Below are 19,677 nucleotides of genomic sequence, written 5' to 3' on the forward strand. Positions count from 1 at the left end.
CAAAGTGCAAAAACATGTACTGGTGCAAATTTATTTGCCCGAATCATTTGATAACTCTGTAGCTCTACCTCTATACTATATTTTAAGTATAATTCTTCCATACTTACAATTCCATTTACTGTATTTTTTGGAGTATAAGATTTTTTTATGGTTGGATAGAGCAGAATGTTTGTAAAGAGTTATTCAAAAGAAGCAGTGCAGAAAGATTTCAGTAACCTACTCTGAGAATTTGGTCTGTAGACATAAAATATTTCTTTATACTCTGTGCTGGTTTTCTTTTGGCCAGCTGCTCAGGATGCCAATCCACATTTACAAACGTTCTGCTCCATCCAACCATAAAAAAATATTTTCTAACACACTCAATATAGGTGCATTACAAATTAGAAATGTGATTAAATAAACAAAATACCAGAGTTACTCATATGGATTGATTTGGGAATAAATCCCAATGAATTCAATTCTGAGTAAATATTTATAGGAATGTACCACCAATCTGCAGTTCTAGATTTCTGATAATAACAGAATCAGAATTCAAACTTTTCTTTTTATAAATACATTAATTTTAACTCAATATATAGTATAAGTATAATCTTTATTGTCATTGTACTTAAATACAACAAAATTGGTTAGATAGGATCTGTATCAAACAAGGTAATGAATATTTTCCAATATTGATTAACACAACTATCTAAGATGAATGTTTCAGTATAACAATCTTCCTGAAACTAAACTACTGTATATACTCAAGTATAAGCCTAGTTTTTCAGCCCACTTTTTGAGCTGAAAAAAGCCGCCTCGGCTTATACTCGAGTCAGTGAAAAATTTGCCCGAAATGGAGGAGAAAAAGGGGCGGGGCCATGCCGCTGGGTGACGCTCGTGAATGGCCCAGCGCCCCTGAGTTTCCCCTCCCTCTGTGTCAGTTTGCCACGCAGCGTGCACCGCACCATCCCCCCTCCTCACGTTCTAATGTAATGCAGGGCTATCTTACGACTCCCCTTCCTCCCCCTCCTGCCGCTCTGCAACGATGTCCCACCTCCTCCTTGTTATGGCAAGCAGCCACATAGCGATGTCCCACCTCCTCTGGTACAGTGATCCAATGATAGGAATCACTGTGCCGTGTGTCATAGGAGGCGGGACATCATCATCACAGCGGGACATCAGCATCATGAGGTGAGTGAAGTATTTCATTGAATACACCGGTATTGTGTGATAATAATTTGTTATGCAGAGCAAATTTTTACAATGGCTACTGTATATTTAATGGGCACAGGCAGGCTGTATATGTTATTCAATGGGCAATGGCATTATTGGTATCTATTTTTATTTTTGAAATTTATCGGTAGCTGCTGCATTTCCCACCCTAGGCTTATACTCGAGTCAATAACTTTTCCAGTTTTTTGTGGTAAAATTAGGTGCCTCGGCTTATATTCGAGTCGGCCTATACTCGAGTATATACGGTAGTCAAAAAACCAAAATAGATCTTTGTATAAAGGAGGGGCAGAGGGAAAGGCTGAATAAAAATGTGCATATATGGTAACCATATACATGATAATATTTAAAGAGCTATTTAAATTTTCTGATTTTTAGGAATAATTTACAACCCACACAAACATCAATGCTACTGCTGCCAGGATAAGATTAATAAAGAAAGTAGTTATTTAATTTCTACATCCTGGATGAATTTCATAGCTTTGTACTACTGTGCCAACATCTAGATCTATATTTAATTTAACAGCAGCAGCAACAACAAAAAATTCAGCTGGCTTGAGGTTGCATTAAAAAAGAAGATAGGTATCAAAAGAATCTTATTTGTGGTCTGAAAGCAAAGCATAGTAATTGAGATTTTTTACTTATAAAAGTGGTTTATACTTTGTTCATAGTGACTGCAGATTTTGAAAACAAAGTTTACATTAAGGAAAGTGTTCATATATCTAAAAATTAAATAAGAAAATAACATCTATGCAATATCCTTTTTATTATACCATTACATTATAAAACAATGATTTAAAGTCAATGCTGTAAACTGGGAAATGAGTACACTTAGAATAAAGCTATCTTACACATCTATGTCTAACACATACACAATATAAACAGGATATGTGTATTGCAGATATCAAATGATTCAGGCAAATAAATTTGCACCAGTACATGTTTTTGCACTTTGAGAAATAATTGCTTTGCCTGAAAGAACAAAAAAAGTATTATAGTAGGAGGACTCATAGCTTTAATCTATTGTTGAATCCTAATTTTGGTTATTTCTTTTGAAATTTCCAAGATGTGGGATCTTATTACAACTGAAAATGGCATTTTGCCTACAGTATTGTCAACAATGTAGTATAATTTATCCCAAGGGATCAGAAAAGCTTTGACATCTGTAAGAAACTGAATAGAAAGGTAAGTCTGATTACAATTGAATGGCTTTATTAAACAGCACAAGTGTCAGAGTGATATGGCCCAGTTCAACTGCATATTCCTGGCCTTACTATGTTTTAGCATGTTGGGAATGAATAACACAGCTATGAATTCACATTTTGCTGCTTCTCTTCATTGATTCTTAATGATGTAAGTGTAGATACTCCCTAATCTGATTTATAGGTATGTATTTATTTAGATATCTATTTATCTAGATTTAAAACCATGCATTAAGATCCTACTAAAAACAAATAAGAATTGAACTATACTTCTTCATTTCTAATATATCTAATATAACCAGTAACCCAGAATAGGCATGAAGCCTTTTTTTTTTAAGTAAGAAGACTCAGTCAAGAAAGGCATAGAAGCACTTCCTTGGTCACAAAGGCAGTTGGGTGACCTTGGGCAATCACTTTCTCTCAGCCCCAGGAAGGAGGTAATGGAAAACCACTTCTGAAAAATTTTACTAAAAAACCTACAAGGACTTGACCAGTCTCTGTGAATTGGACACAAATGAACCGAAGGGGGAAAAATCATTGCTTAGCTTTCAAACTTTAGATTTTACTGTTGAATTTGAATCTTTTGCTAATAACTGGATTAAAGAAGTTATCTATTTGATCTGTCTGTTGTTAAGAGTTTGATTGCTGAATGAAAGTTGTGTTTTATTATTTTTCTTTTGTTCACAAAGTGTTTTGTTTTGACCTTGCACTTCCCCTCCCCTGTGGTTGTAAGCCGCCCTGAGTCCCCTCAGGGAAAAGGGCGGCATATAAATCCCAATAAAACCTAAAACCTAAGAGTTGGACTATGGGGTGAAGAGTTTTATATTTGGTATTTAAAAGGAGATGAAGAGATGATGGAAATTTGTTTATTTCCTGCCTTTATTATTTTTGATAAATAATTCAAGGTGGTGAACAAATCTAATACGCCTTCCTCCTCCTTCCCCCCCCAACAACAACCATGTGAGGTGGGTCGGTCTAAGAGGGAATGACTGGCTCATATTCACCCATCTGGTTTCCATGGCTAACGCAGGATTTTAACTCACAATTTCCTGGTTTTTAGCCTTGTGCCTTAACCACTAGACCAGAGTGGCTCTATATTATTACTATACTATATTGCTATATTATCTATATTACTTTATTATCTATATTATATCTGCCATATTGAGGGTGGGAAGTTGTTTTCTAAGGGAGGGAAGTGGGAGTGAGTGTGTGTGTGTGTGTGTGTGTGTCATTTTCTCTTTTCCCCTCTCTCTTTTATCTCTTCTAGTTTGTATTACTTTATTGTTCTATTCAAAATATTTAATAAAATTATTTTTTCAAAAATGAAGAGTTGAATTATCTGCTAAGTTGCTGTTATATTTTTGCAATGTATAGGGTTTCAATATAGGAATATTAAAAAAATAACTCACAACCAAAACATAAATTCAAACTAAACCAAGAGAAGCAAACTATCTGTTTACATGTGAAGGGTTATTTAAGGTTTCCCTATCTGAAATTAAGAGGGGAGATAATTTTTCATCAAAATGATTCTATCCTTTTGGAATTTCTTAGCTCTAAACATTCATGTGGTGCCCTCTCTTTATCATTTAGGAAGGTGAAGCCCTTTCATTTATAGACTGTTACTAATAATATGCACAAAGGGGTTTTGAGGAGGTTTTATTTACTTTTTTTTATAAATTGGTTTTATTGTTTGAATAAAATGATGAAAAATTGTAAATAGCTAGGAGTTTAAGCATTCTCAGCTTATAGCTGTGGTAAAATAAATCTCTATTATGTCTGTTTTTCATACCCACACACACACTAAGAAAGTGATTTATATAGTACATAACTGTATGATATTATCCTTTTACAAAACACATGCCTTTAAAACAATAACAACAGCCCCCCCCACCAAAAAAAAGATTTCAAAGAGTGCACCAAATACACAGAGCACTTTGACAGCTCAAGTAAATTTCAACATAGTTTGTCCTACTAGAAAACTCTGACAAAAATCTACCAAGGCGGACCTGGCTAAGAGTCAGGAGTCATGCTTATTATACAGAAGTCCCAGGAGTTCCTTTCAATCAGAGGTCACAATCGAGGCAACAGAAGCAGTGTCACAATATCAGAGAAAGGGCCAATTCAGGCCTGCTCCCTAACAGTCAGTAGGTCAGGGCTTGCGGCAAATCATTGTATTACAAGGGAATATTCCGTGTACACTTTTAGAGCTGTCATCTGAACAAACAGTACCAGGTCATCTATAGGTTAAATCAGATTTTTTTTTGCTAACATTCACTTTATTCCTTATTTAATTATACAGTTTTGTTTCCTCCAAGATGCATTTTTATTAACATTCTTTGCTTTAGTTTTGACCTAAGAGTGGTACAGAATAATTTTTAATAAAATTAATTTTATTCATTTCAGTAAAACCTCTGAATTATAATGGCATTTATCATCTCGTACTACTCTAATGCATTATATAAATAAAAATGAATAGTTACAGGTCCCTGCATTATAAAAAGAAAAAGTTAATTTTTTTTTATATCTTTTTTTATTAGATGAGAGTTTTATTAACAGTTTACTGTATTCACTAAGTTCTGCTCACACGTAAAAGAAAAAGTCTACACCAAAATTACATTTCTGGAAATAGGTACCCCAACAATACTGTCCAAAAGCTATTGGATGGATTAATTCTCCTTATGCAAAATGAATCACATTGATTCAAAGCAACACATGGTTATTTCATTATATGCTAGCAATATGCACTAGCTCTTGGAGAATGAAAACATTCAGTACTGGCCTTCCTTCTCTTCTCCTGCCTTTGAACAACCTGTCAGAGGCTGACCTTAATAGGTGATTTTGTGGAGCTAAGTTAAAACTCAAAATACATCTTCCTGGGGGGAAAAAAAGAAAGCACAGATTCAGCTATAGAGTTTCAAACTGAGTATCTCTTTGTTCAAAATCTCATTGTCTTTGTATTTACCTCATAATTACTTCTTACTGATCTTATGGACTTCACTAGGCACATCAATTGAAACTTATTTGCTGTTTCTATATATATATATATTTATGGAATAAAATATCACACTATTAATGACTCTTTGCCTCTATGGTTATCAATAAACCAACATATGTTCTGATATAATGAATCCAGGCCTCCAGTTCAAATGTACCCCTAAATATTGTGCTGGAATAGTCCCCTGTTTTGGAGTCATATATATACAGAGTGCAATTAAGTATAAATGGTTGACAAAAATTGCTGATATACCATTTGACTTATTTCTTTGGCATAAAAGTGATTACTTTGTATTGCTTAAGAATGTGACTGAAGAATGGCAAAAAATTGTAAAGCTGTTTTGCAAGGTGATACATAAATTGATATATAATATTTCCTTTTAAAAATGATTTTTAAATGGCAACTGATTTCATTTCTAGACTTAAAATAACATAAAATAGATAAACAACAGAAAATAACCATGCTGGGAATAAAAACAGAGACAATTAATGAACTGATAAAAATAAAGTATAGCATTTTATGTGTTGTTTAGAAGATGTTTTATAATGTATAAACATTATTGTAATATTTCTTCAAACATTCTTACTTGTTTACCTGTCCCTTTCCTTCTCCTGTTAGTTAAATCTATTTGAATTTTAAGTTGTTACTAAAATTATCTGTCTTTTGCACTCTAAGACCTGGGTCACAACCTTACTTAGAGGGAGGAAATAGTCATCAGGTCACTGGCTGGTCAGATGAAAAGAATTTGAAATGCTTCAGCACTCAGGATTTATTCTTCCAAATATCTGCCTTATGCTATAAAATATGTCAAGATTCATCTTTCTCTTCTATTTATTTATGCGGGCTACAGAAAATTTAGCAAAGTTTCAGGTGATGGAGGCACAACATTAAAACCTTAAATAACTGATGTACCACATTTATGTGATTTGATAAGGACTACCTTTTTTATAGGCAAAAATAAATAATAAGTTAATATGAATTAAATAGGTATTTATTCTTTAAAAATGTCTAATAGTGAATCCAAAAAGTAAGTGATCTGAATTTCTACCTCAGTTCTTGTAGAGCCACATTGGATTAAATGTAAATATGTTCAGGTTTATGAAAATATGTTAGATAATAGACAAAGATAATTGTTTAGGCTAAAATTTAGAGGAATCTATAAATACGAGTACAGAATAGTCAGTTGTCCAAACTTAAATCAATCTTTTCTGAATGTACATACTTCAATTTTGTAATCAACTAAAAAAAACTATTAGCAATAAAGAATAATAAAAGAAAAAGACACATTCTTCTCAGCTGTCATTGGCTGGTCAGTTGAAGGTATAGGAGTGAGGGAGAGTCATTTAGGCTCATGTTTATGTATTGAGAACTATACTGATTTACTCTTTCATTAAAAGACACAATTGAAAATCATAGTCAACTATGAAGATTGAGTTTCATTGCTGAGTCAAGTGTTACCTACGCAGGCAGTCTTCCTCTCATTCCCTACAGTTAATAATACAGTGTGCTTTTAATTGCTTAGTTAAGTACTTAAGACTGGTTAAATATATAGCAGAGTGATGGAGGCAAATATATTTTCTTACCTGACATTGCTAGTTTACATCTCCCACTTTTCTGCCGAAAGGTTCCCCACATTCCATTTCCTTGTTTATTTGAAGATAATTTACTTGCTGGGAACATGCATTTAGTGTGCACAAATGGAGGCTGACTCACAATTAGCAACTTCTGTCACAACCACCCACTAATAATCCAACCTGAAATCCATAGCTAATGTAGAAGTTGCTGGATCTAGTTACTGCCTTGTTTGGGTGAAATGAGATTCATGGGTCTGAAGCCACATGGTGCTGAAATGTAAGTGACTCCAGACATCTTATCAGTTGGACATAAGAAAAAGCATTCTGCCTGCCAGATAAATAATTATATTGTAGTTTTTAAATTCTTAATGATGTGGAAATTAAAGATTAATGGACTTAAACCTAATGTTATGTGAAATGTATATTGTTTGTGTGTGTGTTTTTTGGAGAAATTGTCAAATGTAAATGCTTGTATTATCTGTCATAGATAATTCGATTAAAAGATTGAGCTATGAATTTGTCAAATACCAAAATTATATTGATGAATTTATTGAGCTTTGTAAGTAGTTTCTTTTTTAAAAACTGGGTTGGGCCCCGATAACAACTGGGAATCAGAAAGTTGGTTCTGTATGAGAAATAATGAAGGGTTTTAAGGATGCTTCAGTAACTGTTCATGCAGCCACATACTAGGCCAGTTGAATTTCTTGTCATTCAAGAGCATTCCCACCTCAGATCATTGCAGTAGTCCAGTTCAGAAAGTTATCTAACTTTCAGAGCTGGACTACTCTCTTCCCCCAAGTAGACTGCGTTATCAACTGAAACTGACTGCTTTGGCACTATATCTAAAAAGATCTGGAGAATGTGTATCTGCTTCTTAAGTGAGAATGGAACCCATTCCAAAGCTTATGTATCTGAACCTTGAAGTTCAACTCCTGGTATAAATACAAACTTTATCTTGCCTGAATTTAGATTTAGCTTACTCTTCCATTCCAGTCCCATACAACCTGAAGACAAGAGGAGGGGGGCATTTGAAGGTATCATCTCTTAGCTTGAAGAAAGGAAAGTAATAGCAGAATTTTGATGACACTACAAATGTTCCTTTGTATTAATCCTTCTGCTGCAATGGCAGCATTACAATCCTTCCACCCTTCAATATTTTATGTAGAAAAATGACTATTGTTCCAAGTCAAGAGATTCTGCAAATATATACATATTGGAAAGTTAATTAAAATAGCTTTTACTATGCAGTCTTATTTTATCACTTCTAATGTTTCATATTAGGTTGAGTTTTTTTCTGTAATAAAGGTTGACTGTTGATTGACTGAATATTTCATGCTTGATTAATTGTTATTTTAATCTGATACTGTGGTTTTACACTATTTCATTCCTCACCGGTATTTCTCTTTCTCTTTCAGTTTTTACTGTATTTGTTATTCATAGGAACATTAGAAATAGAGATACAGGATTTACCTTAACAACAGCCGCCCCTCCCTTTTTAAACAATGAGAAAGCAGACAATTTCAACGATGTAACTGAAACTTCAACAAATGCATGTAAGGCCCTGCTGTCTTGCAACTTTTCAGAGCAGTTCTATTGTGAACTAGGTTTGCACTTTGCCAGCAAAGCAGCTCTGACCCATGGAGAGCACTCCTTCAGATCAACACTGCCTCAGGCTTTGCTGAGTTCTCCAAGAAGTCTTACATTTCAGGCATCAAGTTGAATTTCTTCTGGAGATGATTAGCCCAAACCCATGACAGATTTTTTCCAAGATATCTAACTCTTTATGTTTATTTTATCCTGGCTCTTTTTGGATGTACTGGACACAAGTAACCTACTCATTTTACATGTTAAAGGACTGGTGGAGAGCCATTAATTCCTTAAAATATTTCAATGCACAATTCTGTGAGCTCACATTAGATAATAAGAAACAAGCTATAGGATTATGATACTTGAGTGAAAGATTCCTTTCTGTCTTTTTAAAAACATTATTAATAATCAGGAGACAGTGATCTTAGGCTTTATAGAAACCCATAAGCTGTAATAATAATTGTTGAGATATTACACCAGCCAGTTAAATAATCCAGCATCTAAGTTTGGGATCAATCAAAAAATATATTGTGGTTTCCAAAAGCTAATATTATCCCCTAATGTTGGTGAATCATCCTTAAATAAAATTAATTTTGAAGAGTCATAAGCAGGTTCTAGTTTTAGAGGAATTATGAATGTGACAAAAGTCTATTGCTTTTTGCTATAAAAGAAATATCAGACTATGACATAATCTTTGTTTCAGATAACCTGAAAATTAGTTAGAGCTACCCTGTATATTCTCCAGACCTTTACATTTCTCTCTCTCCCCTTATTTCTCTCTTACACTCTGTCTAGGAGAAGATGCAGATCTTGAGGGCTAAGTCAATAGAATAGAGTCCTTACATTCTCACAAGCAATCTATCTCTCTCCCTCCCTCTCTCTCTCTCTCTGTCTCTCTCCCTCCCTCCCCCCTCTCTCTCCGTCCCCCCCTTTTTAAAACAGGTTTATTTTGTCCTTCTTCCAACAAATGTGGATACAAAGAATATATAATCTTTACTTTGGTTTCATCTTTCTAAAAATGCATAATTGGTTCAGTTAAAAGGTAATCCTAAAGAATGCTCTGGCAGTTCACATATATGAGCACATACAAGCTTCATGGGCTTCTGCATGTTTTTCTTATGACATGACTGTATAGGGACTAGAAGCATGCACATCTGTTTTTAAATTAATTAGATTTCCCTGTAACAACCAAATTTAAACAATACAAATTGGTTGTACTTATGATTTTATGAACAAGTGAAAATAACGTTTGATCCAGACCTTTTTAAATAATAGTTCAAATTAGCCAAACTTCATCCAATTAGTTTAAAACTCAAGTCTAAGACCAAAACTATCAAAGCCAAAATATTGTGATAACCATGCATCCATACAAATCAAGCACTGATGTACAGAGATAACATAAAAAACAGAGCTTGCTGACAAAATGTAGAAGAGAAATTTCAGATAGAATAGCAAGAGCACTGGTAAGAGGGTGAAACATGAGGTTTCGTTATATGAGATCATTATGTTTCTTCTATTGTATGAATGCCTGGCAAAAATATGGGATTCCTATAATTCATATGATGTGCACATTTTGCACCACACCCCATGTGGTAGTTTTACTATCTTAGTATATACACTGTAACAGTGTCAGATAAACACTCCAGAAGTATGACTTGGCATTTATCTCTAGTTATTACTGAGCCACGGGGGCATTATTTCAAGAACTCTGTGTGTGTTTGTTTGCTAAAGAAGATGGTTTTGTCAGAGACGTGTGTGTGTGTGTGTGTGTGTGTGTGTGTAAGAGAAAGACAGAGATAGAATAGATAGTACTTCCTCTTTCTAACAAATGAAAAAAGCTGCATAATATGGTATATTATACAAATGTTCATATTCATTGACACTCATACTATCATATGTACATTATACACACATATATATTTATTTAACATTTAGGATTATGTACCAAATAATTTCTGATCCTTCCCACTCAATAAAAAAATTCCCTAAAAGGGCTATACATATATTGTAAATATAAATATATTGTATTTCCAATATGTCTTTTTATAATAATCTTTTTTCTGTATTCTTTCAATTCATTAAACTTGAACTTTTAAAAAATATGTAGATAAAAGCTCCGCTCACGCTGGATCTAATCTCTGTCCACAGCCAAAAAAAAGAGAAAGGCTGTGAATTACGAATAGACCCTAGCACACAGAGCTACTCCCTGCCCCTTTATAGCCAAAAAGGGGTGATATCTATGATCTTATTTAGATATACAGACCAGATCTCTGAGAGGAGCTCGGTTGAGCCCTCCTCGGCGACAGGCTCCGCCCCCCCGGAAGCCATAACAGAAAAAGCCATGCTTACAGACACCCCCTTTCCAAGATTAATGGCAAAGTCAAAGTTAACAATGAGCACTTATTTAATTGGAGTTATTATAAATCTAACTCTGGATCCAACGAATTAAAAACTAAGCAGATCAGCTATAGTTAAGTAACACTAGTACTACATAATTAAGAGTTTTAAGGATTTGTAATGCCTCAAGCAATACCATGTTTTCCTGAAAATAAGACCAGGTCATATTATTTTTTGCTGCAGAAGATGCATTAGGGCTTATTTTCTGGTTAGGTCTTATTTTGGGAGAATATGGTACTAATTGCATCCATCTGGCTGAGGATATTAACTGGGGATTACTTTTGGGGTAGGGCTTATATTAAGAGCATCCTGAAAAACCATGGTAGGGTTTATTTTCTAGTTGGATCTTATTTTCGGGGAAACAGGGTAGAAGGCACTAACCAATCACAATGTGCTACAAATGGAAACTCCTCACCTTATTTGCCACTATCTACCTCCTAACTGCTGAAAGCAAAAGAAAATGCAAAAAATATAAAAGAATAAAAAAGCTGCTTAATGTTCTTTAAAATGTTTACATAAATATATATATAGCATCTATGGACAAAGGGTTAAATTTCTACTCTAGGTAAAACAAAAAATAAGAAAAAATGAGAAAAGACTAACTTTTGGAAAGAAAATAATAAAATTAGGATGTTCTAGTTATGATAACTAGATGAGTGATGTGGGACAAACATATATCTATTTTTCCTATTCATTAAAGATGCAAGTGTAGGTACCATTTTTGGTGTAAAATATTTTCTTTATCTACTGATATAAGACATTTTACATCTTGCATTGTTCTTAGAATCTGTTCATCTTCCTGCATATATTGCATGCATCCATGTGATATTTCATTTGGAGTAAACAAGGTTCAAGGTAAACAAGGTTCTAACAATTTCCCTTGTTAAATATTTTTTGTTACCATAACATTGAGATCAGTTATATTCATATACAAATACATGGGAAAAGGTGAACCAGTGTACAATAGTTCATTTACAGTTCAAGGATCAGGGGAACTGAAATAACTTTCCACAACAAAACAGGGATTTATTTGTTAAAATGAGAGAATATTAGTTGTTCAGTGATATTTTAATAGTATATGAATAATTTTATTTTTTCCTATGATATACATTATCAGATGCAGAATATTTAAATCCAGAAAATATGCAATATAAAAAAATGTTTTTAAAAAAAAATAAATTAGTCATATATTCTTACCACAGCATCAAAATCACTTTCACATATGATTGGCAATTAGAAGTCCCTTTTTCTCTTCTAGATTATGCTATGATCAGTTTTAATACTGATAAACGTTGTATCAGTTAGAGACTAAAAGAATTTCTCAGGAAACACAATATATTCAGATGTCTTATGATTTTTCATGATGGTGATATATTCCAGTTTAACAAACCTTTAAAAAAATCTAATTGTTTCACTTCCTAGGGCATACCCTTCCTAAACTAGCAATCCTTTTAACAACTAACATATGTGTACTCATTGTGTTAAATTCCACTCTGTATTTCTAACTTTCAAGAAATAAAGGAAATATATTTTGAATGAAGCTATCTCTTCAGTGGATCTCCTGAGGCATTACAATTTAAAATTTTCACCTGAACATTTTATGTACACGTATACCTGCATCATTAGCAGATTTCAATTGTATGCATTAAAGCTTTTCTTCCTGTTAACCAAAGTAAAGTATTTTAAGAAAATTGATCAAAATATTGGTACAAGTTTTATAATTTTGGAAGATTTGACCAAAATATAAATAGAATGAAATTTCTTTGCCTACCTTCAAAGTAACCAGTTTTTGTAATCTGTGGCTTCTTTGGTGGTTTGATGGGGGGATGTTTATTTTCATTGTTTTTGAACAACGCCAGTCGCACAGCTGGGTCTAGACGACAAGAACAAGTTAAAATCAAAAGGTCAGATCTTGCTCATTCGTTCCTTGAAAGAAGTATTCGCCTTTTAGCCATTTATTAAGAGAAACAGAATATCCTTGTAGGTTTTACATTAGGAAGGAAAATATACCATTTCTAACATTAAAGAGTTAAAGTTAAAGCACCTCAATTTCAATCATATATCTTAAAACAACTATTGTTTTAATTTGGCTACTATATACAAAATTGCTGTCATAACTACAATAAAAAGTATACTTCAGTTAATAGTTGAATGTTCTGATTTGAACATGTATTTTCTACTAAGTTAAAAAAATGCAAAATATATCTTTAGCTATAGTGCATATGTTCTTACCTTCATTTACTAATAAAACAAAACAAAATAAATGAGTTCAATGGAAGTTTTTCTCATGTAAGTAAGAACAGTATTATAACCTAAGGGAATTCAGTAACTAAAGTTTCTACTAAATTGAATCAAGAATCTAATTTGAGATTTAAAAATTTAAATATCTTATGATCTGATGCTAAAGATAAAGAAACAATCTAATGCGAGAGGCTGCTTTGCACTGTCTCTCTATTTGTCTTCATGCATATGTTAGTTGGGGTTATCCAGATAGCTGAGTTTCTGAAAATAGGAGAATTACATGAGGAGTAGCCAATAATCTATGGTAATCTATACATCCAAGATCCCTTTCACAGTTACTATCTTGACCCCTTCCAGTCTGGCTTCAGACCCGGTTACAGCACAGAAACCGCTTTGGTCGCTTTGACTGATGATCTCTGGAGAGCTAGGGATGGAGGCCATGCTTCCATCCTAGTTCTCCTGGACCTCTCAGCGGCTTTCGATACCATCGACCATGGTATCCTTCTGCGACGACTGCGGGAGATAGGGGTGGGCGGCACTGTCTTGCAGTGGTTCTCCTCCTATCTCTCGGACAGGTCGCAGTCGGTGTTAGTGGGGGGGCAGAGATCGTCCCTGAGGCCCCTAACTTATGGGGTGCCGCAGGGGTCGGTCCTATCCCCCCTACTATTTAACATTTACATGAAACCGCTGGGCGAGATCATCCGAAGGCACGGGATAAAATATCACCAATATGCGGACGATACACAGTTGTATCTGTCCGCCCCGTGCCAACTCAATGAAGCGGTGGACGTGATGAACCGGGGACTGGAAGCCGTTAAAGACTGGATGAGAGCAAACAAGCTGATACTCAACCCAGACAAGACCGAGTGGCTGTTGTGTTTCCCTCCCAAAAATTTGACCACCATACCATCACTCAGGCTGGGGGGACAAAATTTAAACCCCTCAGAAAGGGCCCGCAACTTGGGAGTCCTCCTGGATTCACAGCTAACTTTTGACCACCATCTCTCAGCTGTGACCAGGGGGGCATTTGCCCAGGTTCGCCTGGTGCGCCAGTTGCGGCCCTACCTGAATCGGGAGGCCCTCACAACAGTCACTCGAGCCCTTGTGATCTCTAGGCTGGAATACTGTAATGTGCTCTACATGGGGCTGCCCTTGAAGAGCATCCGAAGACTACAGCTAGTCCAGAATGCGGCCGCGCGAGTGATCGTGGGCGCACCACGGTTCGCCCACATAACACCGATCCTCCGTGAGCTGCACTGGCTACCTGTTGGTCTCCGGGTGCACTTCAAGGTCCTACTCACCACCTATAAAGCGCCCCATGGTAGTGGATCTGGCTATTTGAGAGACCGCCTTCTGCCAATTACCTCCCTGCGTCCCATCAGATCGCATAGAGTTGGCCTCCTCCGTATTCCATCCGCCAGTCAGTGCCGACTGGCGACTACTCGGAGGAGAGCCTTCTCTGTTGCGGCTCCGACACTATGGAACAATCTCCCCGTGGAGATTCGTACCCTCACCACCGTCCAGGCCTTCCGCACAGCCCTCAAGAACTGGCTAACCCGTCAGGCCTGGGGATAATCTTATTTCGCCCCTCCCGAATGCTGAGTGAATGTTGAGTTTTATTGTCTAATTTACTTTGTGCACATTTCTTTTTTCGTATTGTCCCACACTCCCCTTCCTTTTTTTGATTGTAAGCCGCCCTGAGTCCCCTCAGGGAAAAGGGCGGCCTATAAATAAACAAGCTATAAATAAACAAACAAGCTACTACTATTGACCATATATTCTGTAACTGTGCGTTTTGTTTTTCTTGCCTAAATGTAGAACCTTACTTTTTTCACCATTGAATTTTATTTTGTTAGATAGCGCCCTATGTTGAAGTCTGTCAAGATTCTTCTGTATCTTAAGCCTATCTTCCTGAAGTGTTGGCTATTCCTGCCAGCTTGACATCATCTGCAATTTTGATGAGTTCTCCATCTATCCCCTCATTCAAGTAATTCGTGAAGATGTTGAAGAGTGTTGGACCTAAAACAGAGCCTTGGGGTACTCCACTGCATACTTCCCTCCATGTTGAGTGCAGTTGGTCATCAAGTTATGAATCCATCTGGTGATGATGCTGTCTAACTCACATTTTTCTATTTTATCAAATAGTAGATTATGGTCTACTTTATCAAATGCCTAACTGAAGTCTAAGTAAATTATAGAGACAGTATTCCTCTGGTCCACTAATGTTGTCACTTTGTCAAAGAATGCAATAAGATTCGTCTGGCATGATCTGTTTTTGTTAACGCATGCTGGCTTTTGGTTATTACTTTGTTTGCTTCTAGGTGTTTGCTAATTCGTTGCTTGATTATCTTTTCCAGAATCTTCCCTGGTATTGAGGTCAGGGTGATAGGTCCATAGTTTCCTGGATTTATTTTTTCCCCTTTTTTGAAGATGGGAACTATATAAGTTCTGTTCCAATCCCCTGACAGTTCCCCGGTGCTCCAGAATCTTTGAAATATATAGTTCAGTGGTTCCGAGATCTCGTCTGTCAGTTCCTGGTGATTTCAACTCGTCTAGGGTAAACAAGTGTTCACTTACCATTTTCTTCCCTGTTTTAGGTTGTGTTCCTAATCTGGTTTTTGTGGTGCTGTTTTTGATAGGTTGGACTGTTTTTTTCCCTTTGGTTAAAGACAGATGCAAAAAATGAGTTAAGTAGTTCTGCTTTCTCCCTGTTGCTTGTCACCTTCTTGCCACTTTCTCCCAGCAATGGACCAATTGTTTCCTTGACTTTTTTTCTTGTTTTTAACATGTTGGAAGAAGCTTTTTTTTGTTATTTTTTACTTTTGTTGCAAGCCTTTGTTCATTGTGAGCCTTAGCTTTCCTCACTTCATCTTTACAGGCTTGACCTATTTAATATTCTGCCTTAGTTATTTTCCCCTTTCCACTTTTTATACTTCTCCTTTTTCTCTTTCAATTTGCGATATGTTTGCTATCTTTTTTTCAGGAAACCCCCACCCCAGGATTTGGAGGTCTTCTAGTCTAACCCCCTGCAAAAATGGGAGACAATGTAACATTTCAGACAAGTGGTTGTCCAATCTTTTCTTAAAAATCTCCAGCGAGGGAACACCCATAACTTTTGAAAGCTGTTCCACTGATTAACTGTTCTAACTGTCAGGAAAGTTCTCCTCATTTCTAACTTATATCTAAGCCAAAACCTGTTCAGACCTGAACCTGATACATATGATTAAGATTTCATTTTGAGCCATTTATACAAAAATATAATAATAAAGACTACATTACCACTCTTTTTTGTTGGTTTTTTTAAAAAAACAAAATAAATCAAGCTTATTTATTCACAGTTTTTCACAAGTACTTAAAGTACCTTATGTATTACTCAGTAATCACTTTAACATGCTTTCCATGACAGTGACGTGCGGTGAGGTTTATGGCTGGTGGGGCAATCCTCTCCCCCGACACCCCACTGACTAAAGCACTTTCTTTCGCTTGGCTGTGCTAGTGGCAGAGCTCAGGTGGGCTGCTGCGAGCTCAGGCGGGTGAAAGAAAGTGCTTTAGTCAGTGGGGTGTCGCGGGAGAGAAGAGAATGCCTGAGTATTGCATTTATTAAAGAAAAAAGAAAAAAAGGAAATTTGAAGGAAAAGAGGGAGTGTGGGGTGGGGGTGGGGGGCATCAGAAACGGAGAAAGAGAGGAGGAAGAGTGAGCATGACGCTGCAGCTTTAAACAGAATGACAGAGTTGAAGCCTCTAAAAATGTGCCCTCTACTATGAGGCAGGAGAACTGCATGCCTCAACCACCTCGGGATTTTTTTAGGCTTTTATCCCTCGCTTAACTCTGCTCAAGCGTCTAAAAAGTCAGACTAGATGACGCATGCAGTTCTCCTGCCTCATAGTAGAGGGCACTTTTTAAGAGGCTTTTTTAAACAGGCAGTCATTCAAGGTGTGGCAGCAGCTAGCTAGCCTAACCTCAGCACTCGCCTTTTCCTGTTTACATTTTTTTTCTTTTTCATGATTGACAGTGGTGAGGCTGTGCCTCCCCTGCCTCCCCTGCCTGCACATCACTGTTGCATGATTAGTTCTGTATTATGGGTGAGACTACCACTCAGTAAATAGTTATTTGATATCCATTTAAACATTAACCCATAATTTCTAGACAACGTGTCTGATGCTCTTTCACTGTTCTGCTACAGCTGGTCTCTATTTTTCTATTAATTACATTCTCATCTACGTGTGAATTCGTTTTAGTAAGCAAACAATAAGAAAAGTATTTTCAGTATTGTTAATATTAAGCCCCTTAATATTAGAAGCCCCAGAAGCGCCCTTCTAGATGACAAAAATAAAATAGCTGTCTTTGATATTCTTTAAGAAAAAAATATTTATGGCTGGATTAGTCACTTGTTACATAAAACAGATCACATGTGGAGAAAAGATGATACATTCCAATGATATGTGGGCCACCAAGTTGAACATATGTGGAAGATTCAACTGGACTCCTTCTTTCTCTTCTTTTCTAAATAGTGTGATAGAACAAGGCAGAAGGCCATGAGAATCGCTATTTTTTTATGCAGCTTTTTGGCGCCAGATAATTTTCTTTTGTCACATGGTCAAGATTTAAATAACATTTCTGAAAGGCATAAAACCTGACCAGTAGTAATGAATTAAATATTTAATGCCAAAGAGTTAAATGAGTATCTTCAGCTTTGATGCATGGTATATCAGTTACAAAAGGTATAAAAATTGTCATTCTGGCATTGTTTGAATCCAGGTAAATTCATTCTCAACATAGACATATTTATTTCAGTCTACTCTAAGTAATCATGTAGAAAGCCTACTCTAGATTATTACTATTATGGAGAAAACCTATCCATGTCATTGCTATGGAGTTAAGAGTTAAGAACGACTTGATGTCAATAATCCATCAATCAATCACTCTAAATAAACATTCATAGAGCATAACTATTGTGATACAAGGCCTCATTAAATGACTTTGAAGCCAGTGGGAGTGAGAGCTCTTAATGTGTTACACTAAGTTTGGAAAGGAAGCAATGAAGCTAAGCTATAACCTATAACAGGGGCATAGGTAGTCAAGACAAGTCTCTATAGCAGTTATTAGAAAGTAATCCTCCCAGAGAAAGTCCTTCAAAATCAAACTTGGAAGATGGATAAGCCAATCAGTTCTTCACAATTGCCAAGGAAACTATGCTTATGACTATAACATTCAGGGGAGTTTGGGTGTCAGATGGAAAGATCTCCAGTTGGGAAGACATTTATTTGGTTATTGGGAAGAGTGAACAATATAGCCAGATAAAAGCAGAAAGGAAATCTAGTCACCAATGGGATCAGTACTGAAACATGAATTCTTTCATTTATGAGGATACAAACAACTGGAATATGAAAGGCATTAAACAAGAATAACTGGAAAATATCAAAATGGAAATGAAGTGGATGTTTTAGGAACATATGTTCAAGTGAACTGGAATGGGCCATTTTAAATATTACATGATTAAAAAAGTGGTAGTGATATTTTGCTATAATCCAATAAATGACAAGATTAGTAGATATCCAAGGGATATTAATATTGATAATTAATATTGACAATATTGACAACAAATGGTGAAGGACCCTGATGATTCTATAGTAAAGTGTATGAGAAGAGTACTACAAAAACTGGAAAAAATGTACAACTAAAAATTAGCTAAATAGAAGAACCTGGAATTATGAATAGATTTGGATTAGAAAAAAAATAATAATGCTGGAAATAATTTTACTAAGCGTTTTGTGGTTGTTCATCCGATTCAGGTAACATAAATGAATGTTCTAAACTTGTTCATCATTGGATGAACAACACTGGAATCAAATTAAGTAACTATATAAGATGTGCAATTCAATCAGCCAAGACATTTCTGGGTACAATTTGTGGAGCTGAACATGATTTAGTAGTGTTAAATACACAGTTTAATTAGAAAATTAAAGTGAGTGGGTATTATCAGAATACCTAAATGAATGGTGTGGAAGAAATTTGGTTAGAATATAAAATTAGTGAATGAAAAGTTTTGGTAAAGTTATTTATACAGAGGAGATCTTGAGAAATTATGGGAAGACAAGCAATACTAGACAACAATGCTGTCTAAAAAATCCAAATGGTTTTCAGAACACATCTGGAATATGATTATAAATCACTCCCTGTGATTTATAAATCATTCCCTGATTTCTATCCAGACAACTGATGTACCACACACCCCAAAAACCTCAAGAGCTTTTTATGGTCTAGAAGAAGAAAGAAACAAAACAATTTGCAGAAACATATAACTGTCAGAAAATACCAAGCAGAGGTCAAGATGATGAGCTTTTATCTGTATAGTCACTTGGGGGTGGGCCAGTCTAATGAGCCCAAGATAGTAAACACTTGAAATTAGAATGTTAGAGTTCTAAAATTTTCTAAAATACCAATATTTTCCAATTATGGTGTAAATAAACA

General features: G+C 35.6%; 1 protein-coding gene across 1 annotated transcript in view; it reads right to left on the bottom strand.

The window, feature by feature from the left end:
• LRRIQ1 (leucine rich repeats and IQ motif containing 1) overlaps positions 1-19,677 on the bottom strand; it is a 99,605-nt gene that overhangs the window by 14,219 nt on the left and 65,709 nt on the right. The window contains 1 exon segment of the mRNA XM_032221680.1: positions 12,736-12,837. Within this exon segment, the coding sequence (XP_032077571.1) occupies positions 12,736-12,837 (102 nt within the window).

The sequence above is a fragment of the Thamnophis elegans genome, chromosome 7 (genome assembly GCF_009769535.1).
Source record: "Thamnophis elegans isolate rThaEle1 chromosome 7, rThaEle1.pri, whole genome shotgun sequence".
NCBI lineage: Eukaryota > Metazoa > Chordata > Lepidosauria > Squamata > Colubridae > Thamnophis > Thamnophis elegans.